The 14051-nt window shown below is 42.2% G+C and overlaps 1 protein-coding gene across 3 annotated transcripts in view; it reads left to right on the plus strand.

Moving 5' to 3' along the window:
- zzef1 (zinc finger, ZZ-type with EF hand domain 1) overlaps nucleotides 1–14051 on the plus strand; it is a 260425-nt gene that overhangs the window by 99008 nt on the left and 147366 nt on the right. For all 3 annotated transcript variants that reach the window (XM_043718816.2, XM_043718818.2, XM_043718817.2), the window contains exons 19-23: nucleotides 1579–1738; nucleotides 3062–3183; nucleotides 7675–7797; nucleotides 11231–11400; nucleotides 13448–13529. In XM_043718816.2, coding sequence (XP_043574751.2) covers nucleotides 1579–1738; nucleotides 3062–3183; nucleotides 7675–7797; nucleotides 11231–11400; nucleotides 13448–13529 — 657 coding nt within the window. The remainder of the gene's footprint in view (nucleotides 1–1578; nucleotides 1739–3061; nucleotides 3184–7674; nucleotides 7798–11230; nucleotides 11401–13447; nucleotides 13530–14051) is intronic.

The following is a 14051-nucleotide window of genomic DNA, read 5'->3' on the forward strand; positions in this document are numbered from 1 at the left end:
CTAACACAGTAATTTCCATCATAGTCTGTTCAATTATGTAGATCTGAAGATGATCCTAATGTTAAGAAGTCTTTTTATATTTATGCTGAGGCTACTTCTATACAAATGAATAGGAATAAGAAAGACAAGGGCATCACATATATGGGAGTACGTCCACCTGCAGTGTTCCCTCCCAAATCTCTCTCAAACCTGACTTGAAATTATACAGCTGTTTGTTCACTGTCACTATGTTCAAATCCTGGAAATTCTTCCTTAACACTGTTGGTATCCCTGACCATATAGATTACACTGTGCTTCAGGAAGGCGACTGACTCTCATTTCTCAAGGACGCTTGGGATGAGCAATAGATGTTGACCTGACCAGTGATGCCCACATCCTCTGAATGAATAAATTTGATGAGTTTCACTCCCATAACATATGACACAAATTGTAACAGGTGTTGAATCAGTTGAACCATAACAAAAGCAAAATTCTGCAGATCCTGTAAAGTTGAAATAAAAAGCCAAATAGCTGCTTCTGCATTAGTTTACTGCCCTCTTCAGGGAGAGGAACAGGGATAATGTATCAGGTCAGTTGTCTTTCATTGTTCTGAAGAAAGTTCACTGATCTAAAGCATTGATTCTGCTCTTCCATCCACAGGTGCTGAGTGTTTCCAGCATCTTTTTGCAAAAAACAACGGAATATTATATCTGTGATTTCCTTTTGGGTGGAGTTGAACCGAGCTCCTGTAAAGTGAAATATTTCTGCCTGTGCCATAGCAGCATTTTTGGAAGAACTGTTCCTAGATTCCAGAATGATATTCAGGAAGAGAAACATATCATGGATGCTGTTCAATTTAGCTCAATCCTTTACACTCCTTTTGAGTGTGCATACACAGGAGCTGCAGTATATGAAAGCATCTGTCATTTCGTTAAGGTGTCTATCCCAGTACTTGGCGCCATGCAGACCTGACTGATTTGGTTTTATTTTAATTTGTTCAATGAATGTTTAGACCTGAACATCAGGTTTTCAGAAATCAGAGGGCCACATAATGAACTAATTGTTCACAGCATACTTAGGAATTTTTATCACAATTTTGCACAGTTGCAATTTCTGTTTCTTAATGCCCATTGTTTTTATGATGCCAAGGTTCTTAGAGTTAGTGCTTTCTCCCAGGATCTTGCACAGCCAGTTCCAGTCAGCCCCAGTGAATATCCATTGTCCTCACAGCCTTGAGCCAGCAATCTGAGGCTCAGGTGGCTGCTGTCAGACCTTTGCATCACGAATCCTGGCCAGGGATGTGAATCTTTTGTTTGATATTAGAGAAGTGGGTTGGTGCATGTATGAAATGGGCTGTCAGAGGAAGTGGTGGAGGCTGGTACAATTACAGCATTTAAAAGGCATCTGGATGGGTATATGAATAGGAAGGGTTTCGAGGGATATGGGCCAGGTGCTGGCAGGTGGGACTGAATTGTGTTGAAATATCTGGTCGGCATGGACGAGTTGGACCGAAGGGTCTGTTTCCATGCTGTACAACTCTATGACTCTAAGCTTGGCTAAACAGGTGCTAATGGCTTTTTTTATGCTGCTTACTTTCAGTGCGAGTTGATGTTCACGAACAACTTGTTTGGGAAGAATGAAGCTGTTCTCGTCAATCTACTCTGGGCATTGCAGGGTCACCTTCTTTCCTGGTGTTACCTGCAATTGAAGGGGAATGATGCCTTGTCTCTCCGTCACACCAGAGAAATCCTCCTTAACTGTACGTACCATTGTCTTTACACTGTCAACTTCTGCTTGTAATTTAAATTGGAAGGATAATATTTAAAAATGTATAGAAAGAGAGCACCTTTCAAGAGATTACCTTATAAATTTGGGAAATGCAATTGCACTGAAAATTCTTTGAATGATGTTGAGAACCCAGGTTGATAGGGTTGTTAAGAAGGCATAAGGTATGTTAGCTTTTATTAGTAGAGGGTTTGGGTTTTGGAGCCCCCATGAGGTAATGTTGCAGCTGTACAAAACTCTAGTGCAGAATATTGTGTACAGTTCTGGTCACTGCATTATAGGAAGGACGTGGAAACTCTGGAAAGGGTTCAGAGGCAATTTACTAGGATGTTGCCTGGGATGGAGGGAAGACAAGAAAAGACTGAGGAACTTGAGGCTGTTTTCGTTGGAGAGAAGAAGGTCGAGAGGTGACTTAATTGAGACACATAAGATAATCAGAGGGTTAGATAGGGTGGACAGGCGAGCATGAGGGAACATAGCTTTAAATTGTGGGATGATAGATATAGGACCGATGTCAGAGGTAGTTTCTTTACTCAGATTAGTAAGGGCATGGAACGCACCTGCCTGCAACAGATGTAGACACACCAATTTTAAGGGCATTTAAATGGTCATTGGGTAAACATTTGGATGAAAGTGGAATAGTGTAGGATTGATGGGCTTCAGATTGGTTTCACAGGTCGGTGCAACATTGAAGGCGAAAGGGCCTGTTTTGCGCTGTAATGTTCGATGTTCTATCTTTACCATGTTCCATCTGAATATCGCTACTTCTGATCCTATTTCCTAATTTCAGTGTAATAAGGTTGATGCCATCTGAAAGTTGATCACCAACCCTAAAGTCAGATCAAAATTTCAGTTTGGTTAGTGTTGAAAATCATTACTGCCACATCTTGATCACTTCAACATCTCAACTGAAAGACAGCAACTCATGACATTTAGAACTTTTGGGGTTGAGTTTTAAGTTGAATTCAGCAATAGTGTGGATAATTTGTCTTTCTGTTCAGAGATGTTATGACACATATCTGGAGCAGGTGGACCTTGAACCTAGAGGTACAGTTGCTACCGCTGCGCCTCCAGAGCCCTATTACTTGAATTTAAATTCTACCAGCTGGTGGAACTTGAACCCATGTACCCAGGAAAATGTATCCTGGGATTCTAGCCCAGTGACATTCCCACTGTACCATTGTGACCTTTGTGGAGTTGAATTGACTATGCAAAATTTCACCTGTATTGTCGGGAATGCCTAGACTGGAAACTGATTTGGATTTCTCTGTTCTTCACCATAATGTTTGCTGAGCAGATGTCAAACGCCACATTTCCAGTGCATCCAATGTTCTGGATTTTATGATGCTGAAATGCAGTGCGAAGCAGATCATGTCGAGCTTGAATAATTCCTTTCTTGCGATGACAACCAGACAACTGGTAAGTGAGGTTAAAAAATGAAACATGCTTATCATTTTAATGAAATACTATCATCAAAAATTGACAGATATACTAATGTGATAAGAAAACATGGCAAATTTGTCTCGGTACAACTTATGAGAAATGATGATATACATCATGAAACTCAAAAGATGGGTGACTATGTCCAGCACTTTTATCATAGTTCTTCTTCCCCATTTTCAGTTCATTTTAAAATAATTCCTGGATTGGATTTGTTAATTTATAGCACAGTGCACTATTGCCAGTTTTAAAGTTGGAGCTGAATGAAAAATTATTACGCAATTATTTGCTCCCTGCAGTTAAGAGTCATATAAAGCACAGAAACAGACCCTTTTGGTCTAACTCGTCCATGCTGACCAGATATCCTCAACAAATATAGCCCCATTGGCCCATACCCCTCTAAACCCTTCCTTTTCATGTACCCATCCAGATGCCTTTTATATGTTGCAATTATACAAGTCTCCACTACTTCATTCCACACACGCACCACCCTCTGTGTCAAAACATTGCCCCTTAAATCCCTTTTAAATCTTTCCCCTCTCACCGTAAACCTGTGCCTTCTAGTTCTGGACTCCTCTACCCCTGGGTAACAAACTTGGGTCTATTAAACCTATCCATGCCCCTCATGGTTTCATAAATCTCTACAAGGTCACCCCTCAGCTTCCGATGCTCCAGGGAAAATAATTCTTTCTGTTCATCCTCTCCTAATTGCTCAAACCCTTCAACCCTGGCAACATTCTTGTAAATGTTTTTTGAATCCTTTCAAGTTTCACAATATCCTTCCTATAGCAGGGACCAGAATTGCACACAGAATTCCAAAAGTGGCCTAACCAATGTCCTGTACAGCTGCAACATGACCTCCCAATTCCTATGCTCAATGCTCTGACCAATAAAGGCAAGCATACCAAACACCCTTTTCACTATCCTTCCTACTTGTGATTCCACTTTCAAGGAACTATGTATCTGCACTCCAAGGTTGTTTTGTTCAGCAACATTCCCCAGGGCGTTACCACTAAGTGTATAAGTCCTGCCCTGATTTGCTTTTCCAAAATGCAGCTCCTTACATTTATCTAAATTAAACTCCATCTGCCACTCCTTAGCCCATTGGCCCATCTGATCAAGAACCTGTTGTAATCTGTTGTAATTCTTCTCTGTCCACGATACCTCCAATTTTGGTGTCATCTGCAAACTTACTGACCATACCTCATATATTACATTATTTTACATTACAGTGTGGAAACAGGCCGTTTCAGCCCAACAAGTCCACACCGACCTGCCAAAGCACAACCCTCCCATACCCCTACATTTACCCCTTACCTAACACTATGGACAATTTAGCATGGCCAATTCACCTGACCTGCACATCTTTGGACTGTGGGAGGAAACCGGAGCACCCAGAGGAAACCCACGCAGACACGGGGAGAACGTGCAAACTCCACACAGTCAGTCGCCTGAGGCGGCAATTGAACCCGGGTCTCTGGCGCTGTGAGGCAGCAGTGCTAACCACCGTGCCGCCCACATGTTCACATTCAAATCATTTATATAAATGACAAAATGTAGTGGACCCAGCACCGATCCTTACGGCACTCCACTGGTCACAAGCCTCCAGTATGACAAGCAAACCTCCACCACCATCACCATCTCCCTTCGAGCCAGTTCTGTATCCAAATGGCTAGTTCTCTAGCCTTGCTAACCAGTCTACCATGAGGCTCTTTGTTGAACGCCTTACTAAAGTCCATATCGATCACATCCACCTCCTGCCCTCGTCAATCCTCTTCGGTACTGTTTTAAAAAAACTTGACCAAGTTAGTGATACACAATTTCCCACGCACACAGCCATGTTGACTATCCCTAATCAGTCCATGCCTTTCCAAATACTATCCCTCAGGAATTCCCTCCAGTAGCGTGCCCACCGACAATGTTGGACTCACCAATCTATAGTTCCCTGGCTTTTCCTTGCCACCTTTAAAATTGTGACACCACGTTAGCCAGCCTCTAGTCTTCTGGCACCTCACCTGTGGCTGTTGATGATTCACATATCTCAGCAAGGGGCCCAGCAATCACTTCCCTAGCTTCCCACAGAGTTCTAGGGTACACCTGACCAGATTCCGTCCCGGACGGCCCGGTAGCTCAATGGTTAGCACTGTTGCCTCGGGCAACTGTCTGTGTGGGGTTTGCACATTCTCCCTGTGTCTGTATGGGTTTTCTCCAGGTGCTCTGGTTTCCTCCCACAGTCCAAAGATGTGCAGGTTAGGTGAATTGGTCATGCTAAATCGCCCGCAGTGTTCGGTGGGTTAGTCAGAGGTAAATGTAGAGGAATGGGTCAGGTAGGTTGCTCTTCGGAGGGTCGGTGTGGACTTGGGCCGAAAGGACTGTTTCCACACTGTAGGTAATCTAATCTAATCTTACCCATCCTTTGTGTTTTAAGACATTCAGCAGCACCTCCTCTGTAATATGGACATTTTTCAAGATGTTGCGATTCATTTTTCCACATTCTGTATCTTCCATATCCTTCTCCACAATAAACACTGATGCACAATACTTGTTTCGTACAGTTGTTAAGGAAGGTGCAGTAAAGCTCTAACTTCAAAATGAAATTAAAATTTGGTTTGATATGAGAACGCAACAGGACTGGTTGGGCATGTAGTGTAAAACTAACTGCCAAATCCAAAATAATGGCTTATACTAATGTGATTAACCAGCATTGTGGCAATTCCATGTGACGCAGGTAAAGCTGAAAGACAAAAAAGGAATGAATCCTTGATGCCAGTGCAAGTGGGGCAAGATCAGTAGAGTTACAAATTGGATAGCTCTTTCTAAGAGTTGGCAATGACTTGGCCAACAGACCATGCCTTCTGCTTTAAGATTCTGAGTTTATGACCACTTATCTTTCCTGTCCAGATCATTTTTGCATCAGCACAATGATGGAAATAAAAACCTCATTCCTACAGCCCGCTTGATTGGCACAGCATCCACAAACAGTTTTGTCCCAATCTACTCTGTCCAGACTCCCCTTGCTTTTGAACATTTCCATCAAATGTCCTCTTAATCTCCACTTTTTTGAGGAAAGCAGCCCCACCTTCTCAAATCTATAAAAGTAACTGAAATTCCTCATTCCTCTTTAAATCCTTCCTTAAGTGTGGGATCTAGATTTCAACACCAGTGTTTTATACAGGTTCTTCATAACTCCCTTGATTTTTCTCCTCCGTATCCCTGTTCACAAAGCCCAGGATCCAATCTGCTTTATTAGCTGCATTGTTGCATCTTCAGCCATTTTTGCACATATACTCAGCTCTTGTGCCCCCTTTATATTCTTATTCATTGTTACAGGCAGAGTTTCAGATTATTATCACACTCTGGGTGAAAGCTTGTTTTCCTCACATCCCTTCAAAAACGCCTACCCGCTGCCCTCCTGGTCGTCATCAATCTCTCCACAATGGGGGAAAAAGTCTTCAATCGTCTGCCCTGTCTATGCCGCTCATAATTTTATACACCTCAATCACGACCTTCAGTCTCCTCTGCTCCAAGGAAAACAGTCTATACAGTCTTTCTTCCTAACTAAAACTCTCCAGCGCAGGCAACATCCTGGTAAATCTCCTCTGCATCTTCTCCAGTGCAGTCACATCCCTCCTATTAATGTGGATTCTGAAACTGTACACAGTACGGCAGCACGGTGGCTCAGTGGTTTAGCACTGCTGCCTCACAGCACCAGGCTCCCAGGTTCGATTCCAGCCTCAGGTGACTGTCTGTGTGGAGTTTGCACATTCTCCCCGTGTCTGCATGGGTTTCCTTCAGATGCTCTGGTTTCCTCCTACAGTCCAAAGATGTGCAGGTTAGGTGAATTGGTCATGCTAAACTGCCCATAGTGTTAGGTGCATTAGTCAGAGGGAAATGGGTCTGGGTGGGTTACTCTTCAGAGGGTTGGTGTGGACTGGTTGGACCGGTTTCCACTCTGTAAGGAATTTTAAAAATCAAATACTCTAGCTGTGACCTAACCAATATTTTGTACCAGTTCCAGCGTAGCTACTGTTCTTAAACTTTGTCTTAGCTAATAAAGGCAAGTATCTCTAATCTAATCCTGAGAGCCATGTATCTGAGTAGCCTTCACAATATGTATTTTCTGGTTGTACAATTCCACTAAATGTTATTGGATACGACAAAGCATGTTGTTTTGCACAGATATCTTTATAATAGATTCTAGGGTAGTAAGAACAATATTACGACCTCAGAAGTTGGCAGACCAGTCCTTGCCAGCATAATGGTCTGTTGTGTTTAAAGCTATAACATGACACACGCAGATACCTGCATTAATGCTTCATATACAATTCAAGCCATACTGCTTGTAATATTTCCCTTATGCTATTCCAGCAAATATGCGTCTGTGTCTTTGCATCTGTTCTATACCAACTGATTAATTTAGATTAGTTTTGCATTGCCATTAAATAATGTTTTTATCAATTTTTGTTGCAGATAATCTACCTTTTGGAGCTTTCTAGTTTGGACATTCCTCACTGTGCACTTCTACAGGCCTTTACTCCACTGGCTAAAATATTGAAGACCCTCTGTTGCGAAACTGGTGACGACTTTCTCAAAGTAAGCAGTCTGTATCTAACGTCTGCCTTGTTGATGCAGACTTTTTGGTACTCATCTAGAAAATATATTAGTAAGATGAGAAGAAATAGGTGCTGGAGGTAGCCTAGGAGAGTTACTCGTGGAAAGCTACAGAAATCGGCTGGGCGACAATTATTTACGATGTATATTGATGACAGTAATGAATATACAGTTGCCAGATTTGCTGGTGACGCAAAAATAGATGGGAAGGCAAAGGGTGAGGATGACACAGTCTGCAGAGGGATATAGATAGATTAAGCAAGTGGGCAAAAAATTTGGCAAAAGGAATTTAATGTGGACAAATGTGAGGTTAAGCACTTGGACAGGAAGAACAGAGGAGCAGAAGTAGGGCGATTGTGCTATATCTATACAAGAGCCTAGTCAGACTGCAGCTGGAATATGTGAACAGGTTTTGGGCCCCTGAGCTAGAAAGTCATACCAGCATTTTAGGCAGGTTCATCCCAGGTATGGTGGGAATTTTTTATGAGAATAGGTTGCATAGATTGGGCCTGTGTCCATTGGAATTTAGAGGAATGATAGATGATCTTATTGAAGTATACAAGGTATTTGGGGAATTTGACAGGGTAGATGCAGAAAATCTGTTTTCCCCCTTATGGGCGAGTCTCAGGCCAGAGGTCATAATCTCAGAATAAAGCGCTGCCCACTGAAGGCAGTGGCTAAGAATTTCCCCTGTCAGAGGGTGGTAAGTCTGTCAAATTATTTATCTCCGAGGCCTGTCGAGGCTGTGTTAAGTGTATTCAAGGCTGAAATAGTCAGATTTTTAATCAGAAAGGTAATCAAGAGTTGTAAGGAAAAAGCAGGCAAGTGAATTTAAGGATTATCTGATCCTCCATGATCTCATCGCAGAGCAGACTCGATGGACTGAATGGCTTTCTTCTAGTCCTCGGTCTTGAGCTATTTGGTCCATTACTTTTGCTTCATCATTCAATGAGATCATAGCTGACATGTTTTTTTTTCTCTGCCCCCTTAAGCCCCTTGTTGGTCAAAAAACTGCCCAACTCCGTCTTGAATAAGTTTAATGACCCAGACTCCAATGCTTTTCAGGGAAAAGAATTCCAACGACTAACAGTCTGAGAGATATTTATTTCCTTCTCCGTTTTCAATGGGAGACTCTTTAGTTTTAGACTGTACCCACAGTTCTAGATTCCATCATGAGGAAAAACCTCCTCAGCATCTTTCCTGTCAATCCCACAAGAATGTTGTAGACATTTTCGAACCAACCTGTTCAGAGGTATTCTTACACATCTGTGGTCAGATAGGATTTGAACCCAGGCTTCTTGCTCAGGACTGTCCTGGCCTCTGCGGTCATGGCACCACAAGGTTCCTGCATAGGATGTAGGATGTTTGAATAAGATCAAATCTCATTTTCCTAAACCTCAGAAGTAAAAGGCCCAATCTCTCACCCTTTCCTTACAGATTTCCCAGAAATTAGCCGGGTGAACCTTTTGAACTGCTTCCAGTACAAGTACAGTGGAAGTCCATTATCATACAGATGTTGATATGTCCAAATATTAAAACTATATTAATGATAAACTTCTGTAACTCCTATTTTCCTCCTTTTATTTGGCGATTTGAAGATTTGACTATTTACGTTTTTGTTTGGAGCCAGGAGGGCCCTTCATTGTGTGAGCCGGGGAATATTGAATCACAATATAATGAATTAATTCTGTATATCTCTCCTATATGTCATGATTGTACATTGTGCTACAGGAAAGTCTCTAAATGTCTTGTACAGTTGTCTCAGTCTTCCCCAATTTTAAACTCCATTCCCTATTCGATGCTGACCAACCTTTCCAACTATTTTCTCAATTATGATTCATAACCCAGAGCCTTCTGTACCACAGCATTCTGTAACCCCTCTTATTTAAATAATATTTTCCTTTTCTATTAGCTTTGCCGAAATGAGCAACCTTTCAGTTTCCTGTGTACTTCTACAAATTTATGCAGTTATTTAACCTGTCTATAACCCTTTATACTCTTTGTGATCCTCTTCACAACTTGCTTCCCTATCTACCTTTGTGCTGTCAGTAAATTTGGCTACAATGCAGTTGATCCCTTGAACATCATTGTGGTTGTGGAAGTCCGTCATCTCAGGTCCAGGAGTCCCTCAGGGTAGCGTTGAGAGTGTGTTGCTGGAAAAGCACAGCCTGACTTGGAAATATAAGGCAGTTCCTTCAGAGTCATTGGGTCAAAATCCTGGAATTCCTGATGAAGGGCTTCGCCCGGAACATCAGTCCTCCTTCTCGGATGCTGCCTGACCTGCTGTGCTTTTCCAGCAATACATTCTCAACTCTTGTCTCCAGCATCTGCAGACCTCACTGTCTTCCCTCAGGGTAGTGTCCCAGGCCCAACAATCTTGGCTGCTTCATCAATGACTTTTCCTCTGTCATGACGTCAGAAGTGCGAATGTTCACCGATGATTGCGCAGTGTTCAGCACCATTCACGACGACTCAGATTCTGAAGCAATCCGTGCTCAAATGCAACAAGATCTGGACAATATCCAGACTTGGGCCGACAAGTGGCAAATAACATTCACGCCACACAAATGCCAGACAATGACCATCACCAATAAGAGACACTCTAACTACTGCCCCTTGACATTTAACGGTATTACTGTCACTGAATCCCCAACTATTAACATCCTTGACTCACCATTGACCAGAAACTCAACTGGACTCACCATATAAACAGTGGCTACAAGAGCAGGTCTGAGACTAAGGATACTGCGGCGAGTAACTCACCTCCAGACACCTGAAAGTCTATCCACCATCTACAAGGCACAAGTCAGGAGTGTAATGGAATACTCCCTATTTGCCTGGATGGGGGGGAGCTCCAACATTATTCAAGAAGCTTGACACCACCCAGGGCAAAGCAACCTGCTTGATTGGCACCACATCCACAAACATTCAATCCCTCCCCCACTGGCACTCAGTAGCAGCAGTGTATACTATCTACAAGATGCTGTGCAACAATTCACCAAAGATCCTCAGACAGCACCTTCCAAACCCACAACCACTTCCATCTAGAAGGACAAGGGCAGCAGGTACTTGGGAACACCACCACCTGCAAGATCCCCTCCAAGCCATTCACCACTCTGACTTGGAAATATACGGCCGTTCCTTCAGAGTCATTGGGTCAAAATCCTGGAATTCCCTCTCTACCGGCATTACGGGTCAAGCAAGTGAACTGCAAGGCAGCTCACCGTCGCCTTCTCAAGGGCAAATAGGGATGGGCTATCAGTGCTGGCCAGCCAGTGATGCCCAAGTCCCACAAATGAATAAAACAAAGTTCTGCGGCTTTTCAGTATGTATATACATTTTAACCTTTCACTTTGTTACATAAGGGTGCTTCTTGAAATAATGAAAAAGCTTTGTTTCAATTCTGATTTAAAAGCTTGGTGGTGAGAACTTGGAGAAATCAGAGGAGCCTGTGTTTCTCAGGATGTGGAGCATGGAGTCTACTCACAACTACGAAAACAACAGTCACGAGACAACGGTCTTTGTTTGTCCAGGTGCAACATCTTTTGAAGTGGAGTTTGATGAAAAGTGTGAAACAGAGAAAAGGTATTGTCCAGTTTCAAACAATGAGATGCTACCAGTGATATTGTGAGGAATGGTTTATTTTTAGTTGGCAGGGGAAAAGAGACAGAGAGAGAGAGAGAACAAGAGTTGGTGTTCCTTACACTCATTCTTTCCAATAAAATCAAGAGCTTTAAAGAAGGGGATAGGAAAAGCCTAAGGGAAAAAATCTGATCATATTTGGTCTCTAATCTGCTGTGTCTGCTTCTTTATGTCCTTCAATCTCTCTTATAGAATGGGCATTGCAGCAGTGAAGGGGTCCCTTCAGCCTATCATGTCATGCTGGATCTCTGTGAAAGACCACCTCATCTAATGTCACTCCCATGGTTTTACTCTGTAATCTTTGATTTTTCTTCCCCTTCAGATGATTATCCAGTTCTATTCCAGACATCTCAATTAAATCTGCCTACACCGTGCTCTCATTCCAGATTCCGACTACTCAGTTTATGAAACTGTTCTTCCTCCTGTTGCAATTGTTGAGTTGCCAATCAGAACAGTTTCTCCCTATCTACTATGTTCATAATCCTCATAAATTTGAGGAACTCTATCAACTTGCTCTTAATTTTCTCTAATTATCCACTGAACTGAAGTTCCTTACCCCTGAAGCCATTCCTTTGGATCTGTGGGCCAAGCTTTGGCAAACGTATATTGTAGAAAAACGTCTAATTGTCTATTTTGGTCGGAAGAATAAAAATAAAGTATGATCCGTTAAATGGTGCAAAGTTGCAGAGCTCTGAGACACAGGGATGTGGGTGTCCTCGTGCATGAATCGCAGAAGGTTAGCATGCAGGTGCAGCAAGTAATTAGGAAAGCTAATAGAATGTTATTGTGTATCACAAGGCGAATTAATTACAAGAGTAGGGAGGTTTTGCTTCAGATGCAGTCTACTGCTGAGACCACATCTGGAGTATTGTGCACAGTATTGTCATCAAGGGTGTAAATATTTTGGTGACACTACAGAGATGGTTTACCAAACTACTATCTGGAATGAGGACTGATTTACGAGGGAAGGCTAGACAAGCTTGTGTCGCTAGAGTTTAGAACAGTAAGACATGACTGAATTGAAATACGCAAGATGCCGAGGAGCCATATCTGGTCCAGTATGGAGAGGTTGTTTCCTCTTGTGGGAAAATTTAGAACGAGGGATCACATTTTGCAACTCTGTGGTCACTGCTTCAAAACTGGAATGTGAAGGTGGAGTCTTTGGGCCCCTTTTTGAATAGGTGGCGGTTGCAAAATCCTTGTTTTTAAGGCAGAACTGCTTTGGCTGTTGTCAAGCAAAGGATAAACGGTTATTCAGTAGACAGGATTGTGGATTTCAAGATCCAAGCAAATCAGCTCTGATCTTTCTGAATGGGAGAGCAGGGTTGAGAGGCTGAATGGCCTACTGCTGTTTTGTATATTTGTATAATCAAATTCTACACCAGACTTAGTGCACCTTCCTTGTTTTGTACAGTGTGCTATTATTAATCACTTTTTCAACCTACCCTGTCAGCTCCAGTGATTTGACCATGTGTACCCCAGATCCAGCTGCTTCTCCATCATCTCTTAAAGCTGTACCCTTTATTTTCTATTGTTTTTCTTTGTACCAACCAACTTGTTTGTTCACTTTGAAAAGCTAACTCTGCTCGGTTGAGTCTTGTCTTACGTTTTAGCTACGTCTCCTTCAATTTTAATTGTTCACAATCATGAAGCAATGCCTATTGATTAACTTGTCAGTCACCCTTTTAGTAATCTTGAAAGTCTCCGTTTGGCCACCTCAGCTGCCAAAGAGCCAAACATTCCGTTGGATCTTAATTCCAGAATTATTATGGCCCTTTTCCTCTGCCCTCTGAAGGACGGGACATGCTGCTTTTATCCTCCATGTGTAATGGTTCTAATCCAGATTTGTAGCTGTTTGTTTAGCTGAGTGGTATGATTTAGAGGTGGAATATTTAAATATGGAATAATTGTACCAATCAGCACCCTATGTACAACATGACGTGAAACTTGTCAGTACTTAAATAGCTCACTTGTGAAACTTTTCTCAAAGGTATGATTATTTGGAATTTACGGACTCTAGAGGAGTGAAAGTGCGTTATGATGGAAAGGTTGGAACAGAGAAATGGCCAAAGGTAAGACTTTTGCCAACGGGTTTAACTTCGCAAAGATCTTATTTATACTTCACACTTGTTCCTAGGTCTGGGAAAACATGGTCTTCCAGTATCGCACTGGGACTTAAATATCTAATTTAGGACAAGATGTTGTGTTGGGTTGAGATGATTCTTGGAGGGACCAGCAGTTAGATGAGATGTTAATTCTGTGTCTGTTACTTTGGTAGGTGTAGAAATTAAAATTCTTGAGAGCTTTGCATTCTTGTTCACATTCCTCGTATATTAAAGAGTTACGCAAAGGCAAGACCATTAATCCATGCTGCTCATGTTGATGTGAAATCTTGATAATCCACACTCATCATTTATTCTCTTTGTGGAAACTAGGTTAAATTCTTTTCCTGCCCATTGCTGAGGGAAAGCAGTATCTGACAAGCTTGTGATTCAGGCAAATATGATCATTCAACAAAATCCAAGTACTTCATACAATCATAAATTCCCAACATCGTGGAAGCAGGCCGTTCGGACCATCGAGTCCATACCAAC

The sequence above is a fragment of the Chiloscyllium plagiosum genome, unplaced genomic scaffold (genome assembly GCF_037043375.1).
Source record: "Chiloscyllium plagiosum isolate Xiang-an unplaced genomic scaffold, Cpla_swu_hap1 HiC_scaffold_31, whole genome shotgun sequence".
NCBI lineage: Eukaryota > Metazoa > Chordata > Chondrichthyes > Orectolobiformes > Hemiscylliidae > Chiloscyllium > Chiloscyllium plagiosum.